At 48.5% G+C, this 25,972-nt stretch overlaps 1 protein-coding gene across 1 annotated transcript in view; it reads left to right on the top strand.

Moving 5' to 3' along the window:
- The window catches only part of VPS53 (VPS53 subunit of GARP complex), a 158,434-nt gene extending 135,908 nt beyond the window's left edge, over nt 1-22,526 (top strand). Inside the window, exons 19-22 of the mRNA XM_056126892.1 lie at nt 148-217; nt 20,002-20,139; nt 21,933-22,037; nt 22,313-22,526. Of these exons, the coding sequence (XP_055982867.1) occupies nt 148-217; nt 20,002-20,139; nt 21,933-22,037; nt 22,313-22,483 (484 nt within the window). The 3' untranslated portion in view covers nt 22,484-22,526. The remainder of the gene's footprint in view (nt 1-147; nt 218-20,001; nt 20,140-21,932; nt 22,038-22,312) is intronic.
- The last annotated feature ends 3,446 nt before the right edge of the window (nt 22,527-25,972 follow it).

The raw sequence follows: 25,972 nt of genomic DNA, 5'->3' as shown, positions 1-25,972 counted from the left end.
ATGCGAAGGGAAAGTTGGTGCCTACCGTACTTGCCTGCTGCTCAGATGTCCTGTGGGAGGCAGTGGGGCCTCTGGGAAGAAGCGTCTGCAGTGCTAGGGAAAGGAAAATACGCCTAATTGTGTTTCTTTTTCTACCTTTATCTGCAGCTCCTTCATTCCCAAGTTCATCACCCACCTCTTCAAGTGCAAGCCAATCAGCATGGTGGGAGCAGAACAGGTAAGATGAAATTAACAGAAGGCCTCTTCTTCCTGTCTGTTGCCATAAAGCAGACGCTTCTCTCTCTAGTACACAGAGAATAAAATCACCCACCACCCCCCCTTGGTGACAGGATGATAACCTGACAGTTTAATTTAGCCATCTGTTTATCGAAGCTGTTCCTACTGAGTGCCTCCTAAATATCTGACAGTTGAGCACCTACTAAGTACCAGACAGTGTTCGAGGTGCAGGGCTGGCCACCTGACAGATCTCTGCTCTTTCCTGATGCTTCAGTCTCTCCTTCACAATGTTGGCCATTATGACCAGTGCCTTGAGAGTGGGGAGGTCACAGACTGGAGGGCAGCCATAGTCGAGAGCGAGCCTGCTACTGCCCTCCCTGACCTTGCACTGAAGTGCCCAGGCAGGTCAGATCATAGAAACATGTGCAGGGCATAGATGCTCTGTCCCGCCAGCCCCTTGAAGGCAGCCCTTGGCTGCATCAGAGATCCACTGATTGGCACTGCGCGGGAACGGGTCCCCCCCATTCCATGTTTGGGAGCCGTGGTTAACTGGCTGGAGGGAGCCAGTGCGAAAAGGAGAAGTCAGTCCTACTCTCTCCCTGGATTCTCAGGTTCATTGCCTCTTCCCACAGAAAGGAATGTCAGGAGAACATATTGAAGCAGTTAAGTTTTATTTGTGAAAGGGGAAAGAAAAAGCCAGAGAGATAGTACAAGGTGTGGGGTGATTGCCTTGCATGTGGCCAGTTCGGGTTTGAGCCCCAGCACTACATATGGTCCCACGTACCACGAGAAGCAAACCCTGAGCACTGCTGGGTGTGGCCCAGAAAAACCAACTACATAAAAGGATGAGGGAAAAGAAATGGCATTTCCCCCACCACCACCACCACCAATGCAGGAGAAAATGCAGATGAGAGAGGAGAAAACTAGGAGAGAGGACCCCACAAAACGAACTCACATGCCCCAGAGCGCCTGCCTCTTGCTTTTGCAGAACTGATTTTACAACCTTATCCACACTACTCTGACTTGGGATTTTTTTTCTGCAGTTAAGTGTCCACTGCTGAGCTTGTCAGAGAAAAATGACTGTGACTTGTGAAAGGGAAAATAAAGAAGTATCTTTACTCAGTCTTCAGGGGAGACTTTCATTCTGATAAAAAAAAATTAATTAAAAAAAAAACACTCCTATGGGAGTCCAGCTTCTCCATAAGGACTGTCTTTCCAGGCCTTTGTTCCTGGGAACAATCTCCAAATGGGGTCCCACTTTGGGGTTTGGGCTGGTGACAGATCTTTTTCAGATCATGTCTCAATATTATAACTCTCCCAAATTCGTTGCCAAGGTGCCCCCCCCACACCACCTGACTACGTACTTCACAATCCAGTAAGACAGTGAATGCACTGTTCATAGATAAATCAAGAGATGATTTTTAACTCATGCAGGCTGAAGATTATGCAAAAAGATGTCTAGAGCCGGAGTCATGGGTATTGAGAGATTTCTCTGAAAGCTGGGGCTTAAGAGAGACAGGAGAAAACTAGGCAGAAGGATCAGAAAAGGTGCTGATTGTTTTGTTATTGTTATTTTGGTTTGTATTTTGTGGCTCTGGGGATCAAACCCAGAGCCTCACACATGTCAGGCAAGTGCTCAGTGCTGAGTCGCATCCTGTGGCAGCTTTGTTTATTTTGGATCCCATCCTGGCTAGGGCAGCGACTACTTAAGAGTAGCAAGCAACGGAAAGTTTATGTTCTAGTATCAAGAAACTGTTTACCAGCCAGGGGAGATGGTACAGCAACGTGTAAGGTACATGCCTTGCATGCAGCTGACCCGAGATCGGTCCCCAGGACCCCATGTGGTCTTGAGAGCACGGCCCGGAGTGATTCCTGAGTGCAGAGCCAGGAGCAACCCCTGATCATTGCCAGGTGTGGCCCCCAAACTCCCCAAAAAAAGACCTGTTTACCTCACCCTAACCCTTAAGCCCACTGTTAATTCTGTGCTTCTGATGAGTTCTAGGCTGCGCCTCATCCAGTATCATCATTCAGACTGTCAGAAATCTGAACAGCTTGAGTTCAGGAAACAGTTTAAGCTACAGGGATTTTTTTTTAATATTCAACTATTAATAATTAATATTTGGCTCCTGATTCCTTAAAAATTCCCAGTTAAATGCTATTTATTCAAATACTGAGCTGAATAATTCTCACATCATCATGAAAATAAATTCTCCCTAAATCCCCTCCTAGCAACCTTTTATGTTTTTTTATTTTTTTTTTAGGTTTTTTTTTTTTTTGGTCAAGGCAGGGGGTGGGAGGGAGACAGGGAGTAAGTGGTTCAGCCACACCCAGGTGTGCTTACAGCTTACTCCTGACTCTGTGCTCAGGGATGATTCCTGGTGGAACTCTGTGGACCATATGAGGTGCTGGGGATTGAACCCGGTTGGCTGTATGCAAGGGAACTCTTGACCCTTGAAGGAACTCAAGCTGTATTTTAAGGAAGATGATGTGGTACAAAACTTTCCCACTCAGTCAGTTGACTTGGTAGAGACTCAGTAACTTGCCTTCAGCACTGCAGGGCTGTGTCATGCGAGGGGGGGAGGGGATGGCAGATTGCCTTATGCACCAGTGACTGTGCCTCCACCTAAGAAGTGCAGGCTGCATGTCTGTTCTCTAAGCAGTGGGCTTCCTATGGCATGAAAAGGCAGCCAGTGGGACTGGAACAATAGCACAGCAGGTAGGGCGTTTACCTTGCATGCGGCCAAATTCCCAGCAACTCATATGGTCCCCCCAGCACCGCCAGGAGTAACCCCTGGGCATCGCCGGGTGTGACCCAAAAAGGCGGGGGGGGGGGAGGGGGGCAGGAGAAGAAAAGACAGGCAGTAAGGTGTGAGCGTTTAGGTTCCGGGCCCCAGCATGAGTGAGGCGAGGAGGGAATCTTGTTTGCACAGTGTAGCCGTGACGGTTGCCCTGAGACAAGCCCCTTAATCACAGCTCTTCGGTTTCCTCACCTAGAAAACAAAGATCATTATTGTCCTGCCTGGCCGGGGGAAGTGAGGCTTCAACAAGACCATGCCCATGAAGCGTGGGACACGGCGTCTGGCACGTGGTCAGCCTTCCACCAGTGCCAGCTCTTAGTCATTTCAACTTCCTCAGCCTAGGAATCCAGCGCGGTTTCTGCTTTCAATTCCCACCTCCCAGCCTAGGAACATCAGTCAGTGCTCGCCGCGGGCTTTCCAGCTGACCTGCGTTAGCCGGAGTCAGGAGTATTGTCTCAGAGAACTCCCTGGGCGGTTTCGGGGATGCAGACACTGGCTGACCGCTTCTGACGGTAGCATCATGATGTTTTGAAATCCTTGCCTCTTGCGTGTTACAAGCGAAGAAGTCATTCTCTCCGTTGGAAACAGCAGAATAATGCCCCAGCATGTTGTCTAGAGTTTCTGTAGCCCTGTTTACTGAGAACTCATTCTGTTCACCTCGCAGCAGCCTGTGTAATCCGAGAGGATGTAGAGTGATTACAATCTGTGTTCCTGAGAGAAGCTTCAAGTTCTCAGCCTCCAGAGCTCAGTCTTTAGACTTCATGAAACCTTTGGAACATGAAGTTAACTCTCTGGGAACGTGTTTTCAGGAGCTGACAGCTTACTAACTGATTGACTGTCTGATAACCACGATATTTTTATGCCATCACATGAATCCAATATCCTACCTATTTTCTGCAGATTTTCTCTTAGGACAGTGGGTCTTTTTGTTTCTTTTGTTTTCACTGTGGTGGTTGAGGCCACTCCTGATAGTCGTCAGGGCTCACTTCATTCTCTGTGCTTAGAGATCACTTCTGATAGGACTCGGGGGACCACATGTGGTGCCAGGAATTGAACCCAGGTCAGCCACGTGCAACACAGGTGCCTTAAGCCCCTGGGCTATCTCTCTGGCCCAAGACAGTGTTGAAGTAGGGCTCTGAGATGCAGTTCGGTGGTAGAGTCCTGCTTTGCATGGATGAGGCCTAACTTTAAGCCTCAACAGCAAAAAATAGATAATTAAAAATTAAAATAGCGGGAGCTGGAGTAATAGCACAGTAGGTAGGGTATTGGCCTTGCACACAGCCGACCTGGATTCGATTCCCAGCATCCCATATGGTCCCTGAGCACTGCCAGGAGTAATACCTGAGCATCGCCGGTTGTGACCCCCAAAAAGATAAATTAGAGTCAGTGATGTGTTTAAGCGGTAGGGCACACTCTACCTCTCACGGAGGCCCTGTTTTTGTGTTGTTTTGAGGGAAGGCACACCCACAGTAGTGCTCAGGGCTTACTTCCAACTCTGTGCTCAGGGATCACTCCTGGCGGGCCACAGGGAGCCAGGGATCGAACCCAGATCAGCCACATACAAGGGTACCCTGCCCACTGTGCTGTCGCTCTGGCTCCTCTTGTGAGGCTCTGAACTGCAAAAATAGGGGGCAAAAAAATCAAGGAAAACTGCCGTCTCAAAGCTTGTATCTTCAGAGAAATCTCAGTTCAGCCAGGATTTACTTTGAGGTGTAGATGAGAAAGCCATCTGTTAACCTGGAATTTCTCTTCCTCAGACCCCAAACAAACACAAGTGATTGATAAAGTGGTGATAGGGGACTTGGGCTCCCAGCAGGAAGAGCCTGAGGAGGACAGAGGTGGGAACACAGGCACTGCGGCCCCCAAAGGAGTCCCGCGTGAAGTTCGGGTCTAGCTTGATCCAGGCTAGCCCGAGTGTGTGGGACCGGAAACTCACCAGGAACTGAAGGCAGGGATCCCTAAGCCGCAGAAAGCAGGAGTGGAGAAGCTTGCACAGAGAGAGGCTCGTAGAATGAAACCGATTCTGCCTTCAGTCTTACAGCACCTGGAATCCAAACTCTTAACAAAAGTGTTTAAACTCAGTGCCAAGGTTCAGACTGATGCCAGCTGCCTCTGCTTTGCCACAAAGGTTTGAGGCCCAGCATTTGGTTAGACTTCAAAATCTCTGCCAAGAGTTGGAGAGGAGACGTTTTCCTCCTCTTCATTCTCTTCTGGATTCCTGTGTTAACTGAACTATTTGTCTTCGAGTCTTTTGCAGGGCCACATGAACCCCAGCACTCCAGTATTTATATTGCTTCTTGCTAGTGCACGATACTTAGGGACTCTTCAGGGATTTGTAGGGCTATTAGTAGCCTTAGACCATGTGTTTATGACTGGGCACACAGCACAGATGAAAGCCATTTGCACAGACTTACTGTAGAGGCCGCAGCACACTGTGTCAGGAAATGGTGTAGAGAGGAGGACTTTAAACTCCCGGGAGGCCTGATGGGCCAGCCCACTCCAGCACCCACCATCCCTGTGAGCACAGCAGTTACAATTTGAGTTCTGTGCGCTCACGCTCTCTTTCTCTCTCTCTCTCTCTCTCTCTCTCTCTCTCTCTCTCTCTCTCTCTCTTTCTCTCTCTCTCTCTCTCTCTCACACACACACACAACTTCTAGATCACTCAAATGATGGGGTCTGAAGATTTTGAGCAGTATATTTGTGATAGCACAGCGGGTAGGGCATTTGCCTTGCACACGGCCAACCCAGGTTCATTCCTCTGTCCCTCTCGGAGGGCCCAGCAAGCTACCGGAAGTATCCCGCCCACAGGGCAAAGCCTGGCAAGCTACTCGTAACTTGTTTGATTTGCCAAAAACAGTAACGAGTCTCACAATGGAGACATTACTAGTGCCCGCTCGAGCAAATTGATGAACAACAGGAGGACAGTGCTACAGACAGTGCTGTCTATGAAACTACTTTCTTTTCCTTAGTATGACCTTTATATACTATATTGACTTTTTTTTTATTCTGATAAAATATGCACAGTGTAAAACTTACCTTTGTTTGTTTGTTTTGGGCCACACTCAGCTCTGCTGAGAGCTTTATTCTGGTTCTGCCATCAGGGATCACTCCTGGGGCGGGGGGGGGGTAGGTACCTGATGGGATGCTGGGATCAAATCTGGGTCAGCCATGTGCTAGGCCAGCGCCCTATCCACTGTACTATCACTCCAGCCCAAAATTTACCATTTTAAGTGAAGTGCAAGTGTATATTCAGTAATACTGGGGCCAGAAGCAAGCTATGTGTTGCATGCAGAAGCCCTGGATTGGATCCCTGGCACCGCATGGTCTCCCAAGTACTCTGGGTACGGTCCCAAAAAAGTTTTAAAAATCATTTCAAGCTATTTTCAAAAATAGTCTTAAGTCCCGGATTATTGTGTCCATCATCACATAGTCGGCCTCCAGGCATTTCTCACCTCTCCAATGGAAAGGAACCACTCCCCACACCTCCCTCCCACCCCTCATTGCCACCCTTCAGAGTCCTGTCACTAACCGGGCTGCTCTCCGGAGCTCAGTGGCAGCAGAGTCCTGCAAACTCTTCACGTAGCATGTCTTTGGGGATCGTTATGTTAAGATGTGTCAGAATGCCTTTCTTTGTCTAGAGAGAGTCACACATCTCTTAATAACGGGGTCTATTCTGAGCAGTGTGTCACACAGTGGTTTTGGCTTTGTGCAGATATCATAGCGGATAATTCTGTTTTGTTTTGTTTTGTTTTGTTTTGTTTTGTTTTGTTTGGGGGCCATTCAATGCTCAGAGGTTACTCCTGGCTCTGCACTCAGGAATCACACCTGGTGGTGCTCTGGGGACCATATGGGGATTGAACCCAGGTCGGTTAGGTGCAAGGGAAGTGCCCTGCCTGCTGTGCTCCCTCTCTGGCTCTGAGAGAGGATAATTACACAAACCTCTATTGACTGGGAGTCAGTTACTGACTTGGCGGGAGCAGACCTGTAGTGCTCAGAAGTGTTACTCAGTTCTTCCCGGAGCATGTGTTTCTCCTGGATCAAACCTTGGACTCCTGCAGAGCAGCCCTGTGAACCATCCTGCAGGCCCCTGAACTGACAACTGACTCGAGCCTGCTGCGGCCACCGTCCTCTGTGCCTCTGTCCATGGCCTGCCCGTCATCCAGTGATACATGACTATAAGCCATGTTTTGACCATATCCACTTTTAAATTACTTAATTCAGAACCATTTAGGAGAAAGATATTTTAAATTTGTTTTGGATTGTTGGACCAGAGCAGTAGTACAGCGGTAGGTCACTTGCCTTTTACACAGCTTACCTGGGTTCAATCCCCAGCACCACATATGGACCCCCAAACCCAGCCAGGAGTGATTCCCTGAGCACTGCCAGGTGTGGCTCAACAAAAAAAAGAAGAAAATTTTTTTTTCAGACTTTGTTTTTTAAGCATAAACACCTCGAAAAGGTAAAAAGAGAATGATGTGTAGTTCCTTCATCACCAAAGGTAGAACCTAAGAAAGTGGGGTGGTTATTTGGGGCCAAGTTCTTCTTGGTAGATCTCTTAAGCAGGACAGGGCATGTTTCTGTTTGTTTTCCAAGGTGCTGGGGGTGGACCCAGGGCCCCTTGCGTGTAGAACCACACCCTTCACCCTGTTGCGTTTTGTTAAGCATTCTTTATGAGAATTGAGGCTAAATAACACTTATAGATGATATGCTAAGAAAGCCTTAGTAAACTAGGAATATAAGGGAAGATGTTAACTCTGAAACAAGGTATATAGAAATGTATGACTGGATCCCATGAGTAAGTCCGTTTCTTGGAATCGTACAAAAGTAGAGGTCAGAGGTGGGGTGCCTGCTGTGTTCAGCCCCTGGCACCACATACCCCCCGCCCCGCTCCCCCACCCCACCCTGACCATAGAGTCAGGGGCAGCTCAAGCGCAGAGCCAACGTGGCCCTGAGAACAGACCCCATAAATTATATAAATAAAAATTGAGTTTTGATATCTATATAAATTTTACCTCAACAAAAATTTAGTGAAGGCTAGGGAGTGATTACATTGAGATATTCCTCCTCGAAAGAAAGAAAGAAAGAAAGAAAGAAAGAAAGAAAGAAAGAAAGAGAAAGAGAAAAAGAAAAGATATTCTTCCTCTCTCTCTTTCCCCCCATCTCTCCCGCTATTGCTCTCTCCCTCCTTTCCTCCTTGCTCCCTCCCTGGGCCTGGGTTGGGTTGAACCAAGGCTCTCACTCAGCTAGGGCATATGTTCTACCGAGCCTCCCCATAGCGGGATATGGAGGAGGGGACATGTGCAGGTCCCCTCCAGCCCTGGGCTTGGGGACCACGCGCAGCGCTAGGATTCACAGCAGTGTGATGGTCACGGTTGCATGCTAGGCATGCGACTTCACCTGTGTACTCTCTCCCCAGCCCAGCACTTCCCAACTCTTGGCCTTTGAACTTAGTTGGGGAACTGTCCTGCAGTACAAGCTGCGTGGTGGCATTTCCTTACCTCTGCTAACCATGGTCGGTAATAGCTTCCCCAAGTCACCAGCCAAAAATGTCTCCACACATGCCAGATGTCCAAGAGGAAGATGGGACCGGACAGGAAATCTCCACCCATCGAGAGCCGCTGAGTGAGAGGCTTAGATGCTGTGAGAGGAGAATGGCAGGTGTGGGCGGTAGGTGCAGGTTCATTATACTATTGAAAGTCTTCATAATAACAAGATTTATGAAATGTTGCAGTGCTCCACACCCACTCAGGCCTACTCATCGGGAGCCACAATAAAATTTTATTTTGGGAACTGAAGCACAAAACTTCATGCTTCCTGGAATTAACTAGCTTCATGCCAGATTTTCTGATTATAGAGCTTATATTCAAAAAAGCAAAACTTTCTCTTTCCTTTTCCTGTGCCCATATGCTTCTGCCCAGGTCATAGAACTTTCTCCCTTTTTGTGTTTTACTTTTTTGTTGTCATTGTTGTTAGAAGAGCTTCTTGACTCTCTACCCCATCTCTCACCTCTGTCTTGTTAAGCTCTGGCCCCACTTGAGTGAGGACTCGAGGCTTTTTTGAAGGAGCCATCAACCATCAGGACATCTGTCCCCTGTGCCACACAGTACCAGGAGGAGCCACCGTCCCCTCAGCCTGAAAATACGCACCCCGAAAACCTGTGAAGTCAGTGATTTCGTTGGTGGGGAGATGCCAGTCAAACCCACTCTTCCTTAGATTTTCTCTCAATATTAAGGCGAAGACAAGTGTCAGCAATCACATTTCTGTCCCACATTGCCCTGGAAGTCATAGCCAGAATAGGCAAAAATGAAAAGTTAATTTTTTTTGAAGAAAGGAAATCAAAGGTATTTAGCCCAGGGAGATGGCTCAGCGGGTACCTGTACAGTATGAGGGACTCAGAGTTCTATCCTAGCTGCACCTGGTCCCCCAAGCACTGCCACGAGTGACCCCCAAACACCAGAAAGGCAATGACGACTCCTGAGCACCACCAGGTATGGCCCTCCTTCCTCCCAGAAAAGTAAATAAATGAGAAGCTTGTGGATCAGAAAGGAAGGAACAAGCTGATACTATTCATGAGGTACATGACTGTGAATGACAGTATCCAAAAAGATCTACAGCGAAACTATTGCCGTGAACTATTATAATGTAAACCTACCAGGGTGGCTGCATGTGAGATCACTCTTTTTATTAAAGCCACACCTGGGCTCAGGGGCTATTCCTGACTCTGTGTTAGGGAGTGACCCCTGAGTCACTCCTAGTGCTTATAGGACCACTAGGGTCTGCTGCATGTGAGGCTGGCAGTTTGCCCACTGGACTGTGTCTACAGCATCATATATATGAGATCACTATTCAAAGTTTATTTAGGGGCCAGAGTGCTAGAACAACAGATAGTTGTACTATGCACAGCTAGCCTGGGTTCAATCCCTAGCATCCCATATGGTCCCCCAAGTACTTCAAGGAGTAACTCCTGAGTACAGGGCAGGAATAACCCCTAAGCATCGCCAAGTGTGACCTAAAAAGAAAAAAAAAGAAGAATGGAGCTTGCCTTGCACATGGCTGACCCAGTTCAATCAATCCCCAGCATCCCACACAGTCCCCGGAGCCCCATTAGGATCCCTAAGCTCAGAGCCAGGAATAAGCCCTGAGAATAGCTGGGTGTAGACTAAAAAACAAAACCATAAATGGCAATCTGGGAGCTGGGGAAATGCCTCAAGGACTGGAGAACATCTTCTGTATGTGGAAATCTTGGTTCAGTCCCCAATTTTGCATGGTCCCAAGCACCATCAGCTGTAGTTGCCCCACAAAAAGGACAAGATGACTTACATTCACATGTTAAAGACTCAATATTGGAAAGATATAACTTCTTCCAAAATCAGTCTGCAGATACAGTACAATTCCAATTAAAATCCCAGTAGAGATAGGCTGTCTGGGAGTGTTGGAATATATATGTATAAGTGTAAATTGATAAGTTAATTCTAAAAGTTGGATGAAATTGCTGAAGAGCAAGAATAGTTCAGTCATCTTAAAAGTCAAGAACAGAGTCGTGAGCCAAACTTCAGGGTATCAAGACCTATTTTATGGTGATTAAGGTGCCCGGGACAAGTAGACCAATAGAACAGAATCCAGTTCCAGTTTCCCACACATATAAACATTGGAAACTAAATTTATTAACAAAATGGCAGTGTAATTAATTCAGTTTGGATAGTCTTCACAATAAATAATGCTAGATAAAAGGAAAATTAAGGTGGGGGTAAAAACAAAAGACAAAAATTGCTAAATAACTGGATATCAATATGGGGTAAATACTAATCTTGACCTTCAGCACACAACTATATACAAAAATCCATAAATGATTTTGATAAAATCAAAATCCTCATATAGTATTGTTACGTGCATTTTGTAAAACTGTCGGGAAGCTTTACGTAACGGAAAACACAGCTACCACATTACCCACAGTTCCACTCCTTGGAATATAGCACTGTAGCACTGTCCTCCCATTGTTCATCGATTTGCTGGAGCAGGCCCAGTAACGTCTTCATTGTCAAACTTGTTGTTACTGTGTTTGGCATATCAAATACGTCACGGGGAGCTTGCCAGGCTTTGCCTTGGAATATACGCCAGAGAATTGAAAAGGAATGTTCACACCAAAACTTCTACACAAATGTGCGTGATGACATGACTTGTGTTAGTCAAAAGAGAAATAACCCCATAGTCCATCAGCTAGTGAGTAAATAAAATATGGGTGAACTTACAAAGGACTTATTTAGTCATAATCAGGTTTTACTCATGTTGCAACATAGATGAACCTTGAAAATAGTATACTTAAGTGAAAGAAACCAGATGCAAAGGGCTTCATTTATATAAAATGTCCAGAACAGACTGATTCATAAGGCAGAAAAGATATTAGTGGCTGGGAGGGCTAATAAGAAAGAGAAGTAAACAGGATAGATCACCAGCATGGGATTTTTGTGTGGGGTGATGAGCTGTTTTGGAATGGTATAGTGGTAATGCATGCACAACCTTATAAATACACTAAAAAATGAGCACTTGGGACCAGAGCGAGGGCATTTGCCTTTCATGCAGCCAACCCAGGTTTGATCCCCATTATCCCATATGGTAAGCACTGCCAGGAGTGACTCCTGAATGCAGAGCCAGGACTAACCCTGAGCATCACTGGATATGACCCGAAAAGCAAAAATATGTATATGAATTTTTTTTAATTCAGAAATTTTTAATGAGCACTTTCATAGGAGGTGTTTTATGGTACATTTCAATATTTAAATAGTAATTCCAGGTGAATCATGGCTATAAAAGTAAAGCCATAAGGCTTCTGAAAGTTAACAACATTCTTATGACTGTTGGTTAAACAATGGCTCTTTAAACAAAAACAGTAAATGTACTAATTATTTTTTAATGTGATTATTTGAAATATTTAAAATTGAGAACTTCTTGGGGACGGAGTGATAGTGCAGTGGACAGAGCATTTGCCTTGCATGAAGCCAATCCCCCAGTATCCCATGTGGTCGGCCCCCTGGGCCCACCAGGAATAATCCCTGAGCACAGAACCAGGAGTCAGTCCTGAGTACCTCTGGGTGTGGCCAAAAAAAAAAGCCATAAAACAAATTTGAGAAATTCTTTCCACCAAGAGATGAGTCACAGAGGAAGCTAGAGCGATAGCACAGTGGGTAGGGTTCTTGCCTTGTACACAGCTGACCCAGGTTCGATCCCCAGCATCCCATATGATCCCCCGAGCACCTCCAGGAATAATTCCTGAGTGCAGAGCCAAGGTAACCCCGAGCATTGCCGGGTGTGACTCAAAATAGGAAAAAAAAAGTCATAATAGTAGATACTGTTAGGCCAGTATATACTAACAAAGTACTTACATTTTAAATCTACTTTAAAACCTATAAAATGTGCCATATAGAGAGAATCTTTTTAAAAAGCCAGGTTGTCTCCAGGAGAAGGAGAAAGTGGAGCAATGGGGGTCAAAGGGCACAAGCCATCAGTTCTAGAATGAGTCCTGAGGATCGGTGACAGAGCATGTGACTGTCGTCAAACGTGGAAGTTAAAATGACAATGATATCAGAATGACTAACACTAAAACAACTGAACTTCTCTGTAGGTGAGGTTATGGAACAGCTGGAACTTTCGCATATTGCCAGGAAGAAAGGAAATTGATACTGGGCCAGAAAGGTATTACAGTGGGTAGGGTGCTGGCATTGCATGCAGCTCTCTCCTATTTTAATTTCCAGCACACGTACGGTCCCCTGAGCCCTGCTGGGAGTGATCCCTGAGTACCTCCAGCTGACCCAAAAGCAAAAAAAAAAAAAAGAAGAAATGAACACAACCAAACTGGGTGACAGTTTGGCAGTCTGCTACAGCTCAGTGCCTACCCCTGATCCAGCAGAGAGAAGCACTCTCAAGCACAGAGAAGGGAGGGCAGTGGATCAGGCACAGGAGACAAGCAAGAAGGTCAGTTGAAGCCTCAGGCATGGGATGCAGTGGTCAGCCCTGAGGGGAAGGAGGGAGGTCACCAACAAGGAGAACACTGGGGAGGCCTGAGGATGCTCGAAGTTACCTGTATGTCAGGGGCCGTTTAATGAAGTGTCAGACAGCAAAGGGACAAATAGGTGACCGTGGTCCCTGCTCGGAGCCTGTGCCACAGCACCTAGTTGTATGGTAGCCATCATCTGAGTTTCTGTACTAATTACCCTTAATTACACATTCCTCAGAGCACGCCCAGTAATGAGGTGACTTAAATTGTATCTTTACCCAGACTGTAGCATATACATTTCTGTAAAAGATTATGAAGCTACTGAGTCAGAGTGATAGTACAGCAGGGCACTTAACCTCACACGCTTCCAACCCGGGTTCAATCCCTGGAACCCCATAAGGTCCCCAAAGCCACACCAGGAGTCACCCCTGAGCACAGAGCCAGGATTAAGCCCTGAGTACCACCACCGGGTGTGGCCCTATTATTTATGCCTGTCTCTGGGAAGTAGGCAATATCAAGAAAATAGGAAGTATTCCTGTATATTAAAAGAATATAAGTGTTGGTTTCTTCCTTCCTACTGACAAATTCCAAGACATGACTTTGATTTTGACAAGACTCTAAAATTTGCTCCTTGGAGGATAAAGTTCAGTCTTTGTAAGGCCTCATGTGGCATACTTGAGCAATGAAAGAAATGTTTCCTCTTGAGACAGTGGTAGAAAAAGTCAAGAAGTCAGATTCTACTCAGCTCAGTTAAATCATAACATGTTTGTTTTAGATCCTTTTTAGCTGGTTTTTGGCCCACATCTGATGGTGCGTAGGGGCTCCTCCTGGCCCAGCCTGTTGAGCTCTGTCTCCTTCTCTGGCCAAGGCAGTAGTGGTTGTCGCTGAGGCCCCTGGGTGCTCCACCTGCCTTTCTCTTCCCTTCATGCACCGAGGTGACCACTATTCTGATTTTTAGTTTGGGGGCCACACCTGTTGATACCCATGGGCTACTCCCAGCTCTACACTTGGGAGGCTGGTCCTGATGGTACTCAGGGGACCCTCAGGTCCCAGGGATCCTGTTTGCAAAGCGGGAGCTCCAGCCCTGTGAGCTGTTGCCCTGCTCCCATTAATCTGACGTTGACTTTTATCCTTCCCGTATGTGTTTTGATATGTTACACGTATGTTTTTCTGTATGTGTTGTGTGTTTTTTGACTTAGGCTTCTTTTCTCTTAAGTTTTTATGGAAAGTTTAAAGATGAGAGGAGAGAGCATAGGAAAGAGATGTGTTCAAGAGAGAACACGGGCTTCTCCAGAGTGGAAAAAGCAGAGTTGGCTTTTGGGAGAAGGTTATATACAGTTTTTCCAAATTTTCCTGGCCTGGAGTTTCCTGCATACGTGACGGTTACCCGTCACATGAGACTGCGGGGAGCGACTTGGATTCTGGGTGGTCCTTTCACATTCCTGCAGGGACCTGTAGATTCTCCTGTGGCTTCCCTTCTGGGGAGTTCACCCTTGGGCCTCTTCTCTTAAAGTAATAGGCTCTTGTCTTTCCTGTGTTTTCACATTCTTTCCTACCCATAAGTAAATAGTCTGTATTGGAGGCCTGGAGGATGACCTTGCATCCCGCCTTCAAGCATGAGGCCCTGAGTTTAGTCCCTTGTTCAGTGTGCCACTTGGGGCCCCAGCCACTTCTACGGAACTGCTGGCACTAGCAGAGTACGCGACCTCTGCGGGAGCACTGCCACGGGAATGCACCTCCCCAGGGAACACGATGCCTAAAAGGTAAGGTGGCACTGTAGCCAGGCTTGCAGCCCCCAGCAAGCACTACAGCCCAAACGTATGTCCAAACGTGTGTGTGTGTGTGTAGGAGCTCCAGATTCAGCCCAGGGCCTCATTCACTGAGCATCACCAGGAACAGATCCCCAGCACGATGCTAGGAGTATCCCCTGAGCATCACACCAGTTGCCGTCCAACAATCGAGTGTGCTGGGGCCAGAGCAGTAGCACAGTGGGAAGGGTGTTGGCCTTGTACATGGCTGACCCGTGCTCCATCCCCGGCACCCCCTGAGCACTGCTGGGTGTGTCCTCAGCCCCCCGGCACCCCAAATAAGGAAAATGTGCATGAGCACACAACTGAAACGAGTGCAGCCCCTGGTCAGCACATGTGCAGGCTCTGCATGGAGGCCAGGCTGACACTGAGGCCAGGAGTGCAGGAGCACAGAGCAATGTGAGCTCCACAAGGAAACGTATAGCAGAGGGGAGGGGGCGGAACAACCACCTTTATTTTCTAATTGCATATATACTTTTTCATGTCTGAGGTTTTATTTTCTTATTTTAGATTTTTGTTTGTTTGGGGGGTCACACCAAGTGATGCTTAGAGCTTATTCCTGGCTCTGTACTCGTGAATTATTCCTGGCAGTGTCTGGGGAACGGTTTGGGATGCCAGGGATCAAACCAAAGTCAGACACATGCAAGGCAAATGTCCAACCCACTGTGCTGTCGCTCCAGCCCCTCTTGTGAAGGATTTTAATCTGGAGTTTGACATCTGTGTTCTTTAGAGGTGGGCAGTGCCAGGGATCAAACTGGGGTCTGCCACATGCAAGGTGGCAAGTGTCTAGACCCCTGTGGTGTCTCTTGACCCCTCAATTATTTTTTTAATTGAATCACTGTGAGATACAGTTACAAAGCTTTCATGTTTAAGTTTCAGTCATACAATGATCAAACACCCATCCATCCACCAGTGCCCATTTTCCACCACCAGTGTCCCCAGTATCCCTCCCACAGCCCAGCCCTCCCCCTGCCTCTGTGGCAGACAATTTCCCCATACCCTCTCTCTCTACTTTTGACCCTTCAATTCTTTATATCCGCCTCAAATGGTCTGTTCTGATCTGTCCTTTGCAGGCTTGGGTGCCCTTCTCTGTGCGCCCATGTCCTTTCCACAGGGCAGGAGAGGGAGGAATTTTATCTCCAGGTGCCTGGAGCGACCTGCTGGGTCTGGCCTCTGACTCGCTGGGTCACAGCATGAAATCACTCTTTCCTTAGCATAGCTGCATTACCGTTTTTTAAGGTTAAACCTAAAATATGACTGATCAGACTCTTGTATGCATCTCGAGATCTGTGAACCAGACACAGGGAGGCCCTGTCAGATCATCCATAGACTTTTCCGTGGTGACCTCACAGGACAGATGGTACAGCATAGACAGGACATTCCAGGGAAAGGATGTTCTTGTTTGGGGCTGGGAGGGGCCCAGAGGAGGAAGCTTGCCGGCAGTGCTTAGATTCTTGTTTGATTCTTGGCTCTGCAGAGCGGTGCTGCTCAGGCTGGCAGTACTCAGGGGCAATCAGGCCCATACCCAGCACACTGGGGGGCCCATCAGGTATCAGGAATCAGACCTTGAGCTCCTCCTGCAAGGGACGCCCTCCAGTCCTGTCATCTCCCTGGGCCCAAGAAAAGTATTTCCAGCCAAGTTAACACTCAGAGTCAAAGGAGGGGTTAAAGGCTTTATAGCTAAAATTTAAAGTGAAATTAAAGTTTGGGGCCAGGGAGATTGTACAGCAGGTAAGGCACTTGCTTTGTCTGTAGCGGGACTTGCCTGGATCCCAAATCCTCAAAGGAACCACTTCTTTGGCAATGTCAAGAGTGATCTTTGAGCACAGAGCCAGGAGTAAGCCCTGAGCACTGCTGGGTGTGCTCCCCCACCAACAAAAAGAGCAAAACTTAAAGCAGTTTATCAGCACCAGCCTTGCAAGAAATATTAAGGTGACTTAAAAAACAAAAAGCATTTCTGTGTAAGAGCAGTGGGACACCACAAATTTGCATCACGGGAACTGAAACTGTAGCTCACCAGAATGAAATCGAGCTCAAGCCATTTAATGGGCCATAAGTATATAATCTTACAAGGAAACATGCAAGATATCCTTAAAATCTTATGAAGAAAAATATTAATTGAAAAAAGAACACAAAAGTAAAGATGCTAGTGTACAATAAAAGAAAATAAGACAAAAACAAATGAACAAAGACAAACTAAAAGGTAGATAAATAAAATGCCAATAAATACATTTCAACATGACCCTAGATGTTAATGCTCTAAATTGATCTATTATAACGCATAGAGTGATTGAATGGGTTCAAAAACAAAATCTGACTTTTGGCAGCCCACAAGAAACTCATCTTCACTCCAGAACAGATATTATGGGTTCAAAGTAAATGGTTGGAAAGCAATCCTACAAATAAAGGGTAATCTGAAAATGGCACATACAGCTATATTTATATCAGATAAGATAAATGCCCAGCAGGCTGAAGAGACAGGACAACAGGTGAGGTGCTTGCCTCGCTGTTACCCTGGTTGATCCCGTGAGCCTCATACGGTCCCAAGTATCACCAGGAGTGATCCCTGAGCACAGAAGATTCAACCCTGAGCACAGCTGGATGTGACCCGAAAGCCAAAAAATAAAATAAATTTCCAGAAATAAGAGGTAAGAAAAGATAGGGGAAAACGTTAACCCAATAGGAATCTGTTCCACCTAATATCTATATACACCAAATGATGGAGCACCAAAATATATAAGGCAAAATAAATATGTAGTTAGTATACAAGAGTGATATTAACAGCAACACAGCAGGGAGTTGTAGCACCCCACTTAGAACCATGAATATGTCAACCAGAGAGAAAATGAAGGAGACAACCTGAACTGACAAACCAGACCAGATGTCTTAATCGGCATTTATAGAACATTTCACCTCCAAACAACTGACTTTGCATTTTTCTCAAGGGCCCATGGAATGTTTTCAAGGATGCCTTATGCTAGGACACCAAACAATTGTCCATACACTTAGGAAGATTGAAATCCTATGAGGTATTTGTCCAGTCACAGCACTCTAAAACTAGACGTCAACTTCAGAAAGAAAAGAGGAGAGGGTCACGGGGTGTGACCCAGAGCACACAGGTGACACACAGGCTCAGTCCCCGGCACCTTCAGAAAAGGGGACAAGGGAGCCTCAGACATGGTGACTAGACAGTGTACGTCTTACTAGCCATTGGGTCAGGCCAGGAAAACAGTTCAAAGGGCTGAAGCACGTGCTTTGAATGTCAGAATCTTGGGTTCAGGCAAACTCCACTGTGTATAACCCTCAAGCACTGTGCCAAGCATAGCCTTTAAGCACAGCCAGGTATGCTCCCTCACACACACCCATACCTACAAATCATTGGGTAAGGAAGGAAGTCAAAGCATAAGTTTTAAAATACCTAGAGATAGAGCCGAAGCGATAGTACAGCAGATGGGGCGCTTGCCTGCATGAAGTTCCCAGGTTTGATCCTTGGCATCCCATACGGTCCCCTAAGCCCACCAGGAGTGATTCTTGAGCACATAGGTAGGAGTCAGCCCTGAGCACAGCCAGGTGTGGCTCCCAAAACAACAAAAGTATCACAACAATCTGAGTAAACAGGTGACGTTTGACAGGGCGCAGCACCCATGGATCATTAAAGCTCCTAATAAAATGGTGATAAAAGAAACATACTTCGACAGAGAGGTCGACTACAAACTCGCAGCTAGCAACATACTCATCAGTGAAAAACTGAAAGCTTTTTCTTGTCTTTTTCTTCCTTTTTGTTTTTTGGCTTTTAGGTCATACCAGGCAGTGCTTGATAGCTACTCCTGGCTCTGTGCTCAGGGTTCACTCCTGGCAGTGCTCAGACATTGTGTGCCTGACATGATTTAAACCCAGATCTCCTATAGGTAAAGCATTCAATAACTTTACTCCAATGGCAAAAGAAATGAAAGCAAGTATAAGCGACCGGAGGGATCATGCAAGGGTTAAGGCACTTGCTTTGTATGTGGCTGACCCTGGTTTGACCCCCAGCACCAAATAGAGCGTCCCAAACACTGTCAGGAGTGATCCCTGAGCACAGAGCTCAGAGTAAACACTGAGCACTGCTGGGTGTGGCCACACCCTGCAGAATCAAATAAATTTTTTAAAAAGCATCTGTCAAATTAAAAAAAGGCTTTGTACAGAGATGGAGAGAAGGCTCAAGAGGCTGGAGCACTTGCTCTGCTTGCAGGAAGCCGAGCTTTGATCCCAGTGTGACAGTCCCTTGAGCATCGCCAGGAGATCTCTGAGCACTGTCCTGGTAGTCATCCCTGGATGTTGCCGGGGTGACTCCAAACTCAAAAATAAGTAAGTTTTTTTTTTAAAAAAAAAACAGTTTTTGTACAGTGAAAGAAAACATTAATGGAATGAAATAACAAGTACTGATAGGAGATATTCATACATCATATCTGATAAGGGTTTAATATTCAGTGTATATATAGAACAGAGATATTTCCTAAGAATGCATAAATAATAACCAAAAAAAGTCAGCCCATTATAAAATGGGTAGAAGATTTGAATAGATACTTCTCCAAAGGAAACAGCAGTGGCCAGCAAACAGGACAAGACGCTCACTTAGAGGGGAAATGAAACTCAGAGCCCCAGGGGATGCTTTGATACCTGTGCAGGTGGCGCACATTGAAATGAAGGAGTATCAGTGACTGTGGAGAAAATGTGGCTCTCAGATGCTGGTGGGGCTTTCAGCCATTTTGGAAAGCAATACGGAGCTTCCTCAAGAAGTCAGAGTAGAACCCCCGTAGAATCCAGCAGTCTCACTTCGTCCAGAGCAGGAAATCAAAAACTTGAAAGTTATATCTACCCCAGGCCAGTGAGAGCACAAGGAAGAAGCCGGACCTCCTGCATGTACCATATATTCTCCAGGAGTAACTCCCAGAAGCTCCCAAGTGTGGCCCCAAAATAGTGCTGCCTCGAATTAAACTCAGGCCCTCACATACTCGAGACATGCACTGTGCCACTGAGCCATATCACCCCACTCCCCACCCCTGTTTTTTTTGGTTTATTTGCTTTTAGTGTAAAGAATGATCAGATCAGGAAATAAAGTCAGGACTATGTCAGGAATCAGCATGGACTTGACTCGCATGTCTTGGCCTGAGGAGATGACTGGCGTTCTTCTACTTTGCACCCACAGCTGCTGCTGGACACCCATTCCTTGAAGGTGGTCCTACTCGACCTCCCCTCCATTGGCTCGCAGGTGGTGAGGAAAGCCCCCGCCAGCTACACGAAGATTGTGGTGAAAGGCATGACCCGGGCGGAGATGATCCTCAAGGTGCACTGACTCCCTTCGCGTGTCTGACAGAGCGACTGGGTGGCTGCGGGCTGGGATTCAGAGGGTTGTCTGCATTCTCAGACTACGCTGGCCATTGGCCTTACCGGATGTGAGTCAAACTCGGTAGCCAGTTTGGGGACCAGTCACTCTTCCTGACAGATGACTTCTTTGTCATAACGGTCTTGTTAAGTTTGGCCAAGATCAGGAATGAGCTGGTCTTGTCACGGTGAATTGCTCTCTGCTCCCCTGAAGCCCTCCATTAGCACTGCCTCTCTGGCGTTTTGTCCACCGCGGCTGTGCGGGAACACTGTGCAGACATGACAGGGCTTCCTAAAACCCCTCTGAGGGCTGAGGACATGTTGAATGTCTAAGCCTTGCCCTCCTGCCCTGAGCAACACCTATACTGGTTGAGAAGCGAGGGCATTGAGGAGAGGGGCCAAGACTCAGGAATGTGCAGGATCAGCGTGGAATTCAGGTCTGCCTCACAAACAGATGACAGCAGGAATGGACATTGCCTGGGGTCTGGAACAGCTGCCCAGAATTGCCCAGACATGGCCTTCCCCAACCACTGCCCTCTCGTGGGGCAGGGGCACACGGTTCAACGAGAACCTGCAGAGAGTTTCTGAGTCTGCTAGTCCTTGCTGCACCTCAGTGCATGTCAAGAATTTCCTAAGGAGAAAGAAAATCAGACTCAAGTTTCAACACAACAAGAAATGAACTGGAGGGTCCTTTTCTTCTGTTCGTATACTGAGTTTCCATCAATGTTTCCCAGAGAAGACAGTAGCATGTGCAAACACATGTGCAAACCCAAACACACACACGCACACACATACACACACAAGACAGGCATATACCACACACAGAGACCACAGACACACATACATAGATACAGACAGATGCAGATTCACACACAGACACTAGCACAATAACACATTCAGACATGCAGACACACACAGATAGACATACACACATAGACACAGACACAGACACATCGATATGCATACACAGATAGACATGCACACACACATGCACATACACGTGATGTACACGTACACAGACACATAGATATGCACACACAGACATGCACACACGCAGACATGCACACGTGCGCAGATATGCACACACAAAAACGCACACGCATGCACGCACACAGACACAGACATGCACACACACATTCCGTAACTGAAATGATAGGGGGATTAGCAGCCCCAGGTGCAGTTGGGGGACACTTTCTGTTTGTTCACAGAAAGAAGGTAGTTTTCGGGAGAGCGTTGAATGATTTTTTTTTCCCTGAAAGGGGGACAGGGGCACCGGGGGTTGGAGCAGCTGGCCAAGAGAGGGCAGTTCTAGCAGGCTCTAGGCCTTGGGCCCTGGGGAGCGGGAGGCAGCACCTCGGCAGTGCTGCTCTGAAGAAGCCGGCTTCTCTCCACGCCCCGTGTCGCCCGCCTATCCAGGGCAGGGCCCTCTCCACAGGAGGCCCTCAGACACAGCTTCCCCAATGCCCTGACCTGTGAGACTCACCGGGGACACCCCCCCCCCCGCCCTCTGAGTGGGAAGCTTCAGGAGAGGCGTATCACTTATCCTTCATGGGCAGGCGCGGGGGTGGGGGGGGGGGTAACTCACCCAATTTCAGAACCATTGTTCTTCCTGAATGTGAAGGCAAACTGGGCCAGGGGCCTTTCTGAGCCGCAAGCTGCTGGCCATCGCAGAGTCCACTTGGTGGGCAGCCAGCGACCTACCCTGTGGAGTGTGGGTGGGCCGCCCATCAGTGCCGGCCTTATCTCTCCCTACAGGTGGTGATGGCCCCACATGAGCCCCTGGAGTTATTCGTGGACAACTATATCAAACTCCTTATGGACTATAACACAGAGACCTTCCAGAAGATTCTGGATATGAAGGTCAGCTGGGGGGTTCTCTCTCTGTCCTCAGGAACATCCTCACGTTCGGTTTCTATTCTGGGGGTGGCTCCTGGGTCTGTGCCTAGAGGTGTTGGGTGTGACCCCAGGGCCGTGCATGCTGGGCTCACCAAGCCTCAGCCCCCCCAGAGTCCTGCAGGTGTATTTAACCCATGAAATCCTCATCCTCGTGTGACAGTTTGGGACTCCACCCGTACGTCCCTTCTCCTGCAGCCTGGGCGTGCAGCACTCACGCTCCTCCTCTCTCCCCCCTGCAGGGCCTGAAGCGCAGTGAGCAGAGCAGCATGCTGGAGCTCTTCCGCCAGCGGCTCCCGGCGCCGCCCTCCGGGCCCGACGGCTCCGGCTCACTATCCCTGCTGACCCCCACGCCTGAGCAGGAGTCGTCGCGCATCCGCAAACTCGAGAAGCTGATCAAAAAGAGACTGTAGGGAGGGACCTGGGACGCCCCCCCCCCCCACACACCCCCAGCTACCCGGAAGCCCCCACCAGACCCTCCTGTACTCCCCCCACCCCCAGATATCAGGTGGTCAGTATTGAGATTTGCGCTGCTGGTGTGTCTCTCTAATCCTCTGTCTTCTGTCCCCTTTTGGAGCCCAGAAGTGAGTAAGGCCAGGGTTGGGGAGGCCGGGCCAGGCCCTGCTGCTGCCCTGGACTGGCCACACACCTTGGACGTCCCCCGCCGCCGTGTGGCCCTGTACTCTTCCGAAGCACTGCCCAGTCCGGTCTCACCCCTTCCTGTGTCTGCTGCTCTCTGGGCTCCCAGTGTCTCAGGAAGCAGTGAGTGCAGGTGCAGAATGTGTCCCCAGATAGAGGGGGGGCCGGGGTGGGCTCCTGCACCCAGGAAGTGTCCCCCAGGATGACAGCCCCTGGGGGAGGGGCTCCTGCATACTCTCCCACAGTAGTCCCACTTCCGGGCACACATTTTGCTTCTGGTGCTTTCTATGATGTGGCAGTGAGTTGTCCCAGTGTTCACTCAGAAACCCAGGGCTTCTCTCCATCTGATCCGGGGTCTCCGTGTGCAGTCCTCACTGTGGAGGGCTCCCGGCTGGGTCGGAGAGAGAGAGCTCAGCCTGCACCCTCGCGCACGCGCGGTACGGACAAATGGTCTCTCCTGTCTGTGCTCCCACTTGGTAGCCTCTCTGCAGACAAAGGAGGGGACCAGCCCCCGAGGCCCGACTTCTGACCCCCCTCCTCCCAGTTCCCATCACATCCAGAGCCCTTTCCAGAAGCCCCGGATACAAGGTGTTGTTTGGTGGCTGGGATGCCAAGCCTGATACCACTCTGGGCACACCCTGGCCAGGCCTGCGTTCCTGTGAGGGGACGGCCTCTCAGCTCTGCCTCAGGCAGAGACTGCCTCTCCCCTGGCCACCCTGACTCACCTGGTTTCCTGGCCATGAAGCCTCGGCAACCCACAACCAGGGCCAGAGGGGAACAGTACTGGTGTGCACATTTGTTCCTGAGTCATGAACAGTTGCTTGGCACAGGTGCCATCGAGAAGAAGGTGGGGCTTCCAGAGACTATCTGTCCCATCACAGGCTTTGAGTAAAGTGGGATGACCAAGGAGCACTCACACGCAAGTTTCCAGGAGGCTGGGGAGGGATCGGAGGGCCAGAGCTCAGGCCGGGCACCCGAAGGGCCCCAGGCTCGGTCCCTGCCCACCGGGAGGCTGCCCGCCCCCGAGAAGACAAAACACTTCAGAGCAGAGACATTCTTCTGGAAATCCATAGACACTTGAGACAGCCATAGAGTAGGAAACTAAGATTTTAAAACCTGCCCCAAACCCCACGGCCTCCCTTCTTGTTTTCCCAGTCTGGCCTCTCTGCCATGCTCCTTCCCTGCCCAGCCTCCTTTCTTCGTTGGTTTCCAGCCTCCTCTTTTTAGTTGGCACGACGGGCAGGCATGGAGCCTCTCCAGCCCACCAGCCCTGGAGCAGTCAGGGGTGGGGGGGTGCGTGTGGCTTTAGCTGAGATCAATTAGGAAAAGCTTGTAGATAAGACACCTGGGGGGTGAGAAGGATGAACGCGCACCGGCCACCAGCAGCGGCTCTGGCGAAGAAGCTGCACTGTCCGCACTGATTGAGGTTAACACTCGTTCGTGAGCAGGGGAGCAGCGGGCCCACCTCCACTCAGAGCAGCCACTTCAGCCATCTGTCATCAGCCGGGGAAGCCGGGGTGGGGGGCCCCTGCACCTGGTTCTTGTCACTCTCGGTGTTTACAGATCCACACTTGGCTTTCGGCTCCTTCACGGGGAGTCATTTGCCAGCCGTCTCCATAATGGCATTGAGACGTCAAACTGCTGTTTTCCTCCCACCGGTCGGTGGTCACAGCCAGGGAATTTTCATTCTTGATTTATTACATTGTCAGTAATCTCCAAGGGGCCAACAGCTGTCAGTAGGAGTTATGTTCAGTGTCTCGTTGACGGGACTGAGCGCCGTGCGTGCATCCTGTGAAGACAGAGCATGGTTCTCAGTGGGCGGGGGAGGGGGGCGCGTCAGCACTCACCCAGGCCTGCTTACCGACAGAGATGCCCAGAGGGGCTAGGCCAGGGAACCACAAGGCCCAGCACACCCACAGGCATGGTCCACAGGTGACTGTCACGTGAATGCCTCTGTTAAGAGCCCTGAAGTAGAATTTTGCTTTCCTAAAGGGTTAGTTACTACAGCACATCTTCAAAGTGTGTGTGTGTGTGTGTGTGTGTGTTTGAGATTCTGGGTTTCTTTTTCTCCTATCTAATTTCTGACTTTCCAAGTAGGTGTCGTGACTGTAGAGTTGAGTGTAGACCCTTTTTTTTTTTAATTTTTTTTTTTATTAGTGAGACACCATGAGGTACAGTTGTAGACTTACAAATTTTGTGCTTGGGTTTCAATTATACAATGATCAAATACCCATCCCTCCACCAGTGCCCATTTCCCACCACCATGGATCCCAGTATCCCTTCCACCCTACCGAGTGTAGACCCTTTGCTGATCACCAGCAGCTTTCATTTTGAACGTGTGTCAATGGGTGCAACTTTGCCAGAAACTCTAATATTCTCAAGCCGACCATCTCCAGTTTCAATGACCAAGCCCCAAACACAAGATTCGTAGATTGTTGTTATTTCAAAAGAACAGATACAGGAGCACTCACTGATCAGAACAGCTCCAGCCTTGTTGTCAAGCTGAACTTCAGATGTTGACTACCATTCCTTCCCCTTAATACTTTCTCTAGATCTTTTTTTTTCTTTTTTTTTTTCTGGGGGGGGGTCACACCCGCTGATGCACAGGGTCACTCCTGGCTCATGCACTCAGGAATTACTCCTGACAGTGCTTGGGGGACCATATGGGATGCCAGGGATCGAACCCAGGTCGGCCATATGCAAGGCAAACACCCTACGCACTGTGCCATTGCTCCAGCCCCTTTCTCTAGCGCTTTAAAAAAATAAGATAAAACTCGAGAGCCAGAGAAATGCCAAAGGCAGTGAGGCATTTACCTTACGTACAGCCAGCCCCAGTTTGATCCTGGATACCTCACACAGTTCCCCAAGCCCTACCAGGAGTAATCCCTGAGCACCCCTGGGTATGTGATTCCCCCCACCCCCACCATGGCTAAAATAAATATTTGGTGATTTTTAATTGATAAATTGAACACCTGCTTCTGCTAATATGAATGCACTTCCTAAGGGCTGTCTTAGAGGTGCCAGGCAGGAGAAGGTTCTGTTTCTGTCCTAAAGGCAATACGCACTCTCATACTGTGACTTCCAAGTTCAGCTGCCGAACAGGAGTGCAGTGTTGCCGCTCCTCCCTCCCCAAGAACTAGTGTGACTGCAAGGAAGGGCACACAGGCCAGAGGACCAGCTGCCGGAGCCGCCAGAGTGTCTGAAGCAGGCTCGGCTTCGAGGTAACAGCCTGCCCTGTGCCCACTAGACAAGCTCGTTCCTGG

This window comes from Sorex fumeus, unplaced genomic scaffold (assembly GCF_029834395.1).
Source record: "Sorex fumeus unplaced genomic scaffold, SorFum_2.1 ptg000063l, whole genome shotgun sequence".
In the NCBI taxonomy this organism is placed as follows: domain Eukaryota; kingdom Metazoa; phylum Chordata; class Mammalia; order Eulipotyphla; family Soricidae; genus Sorex; species Sorex fumeus.
This window is presented reverse-complemented; position numbering and strand designations above follow the sequence as displayed.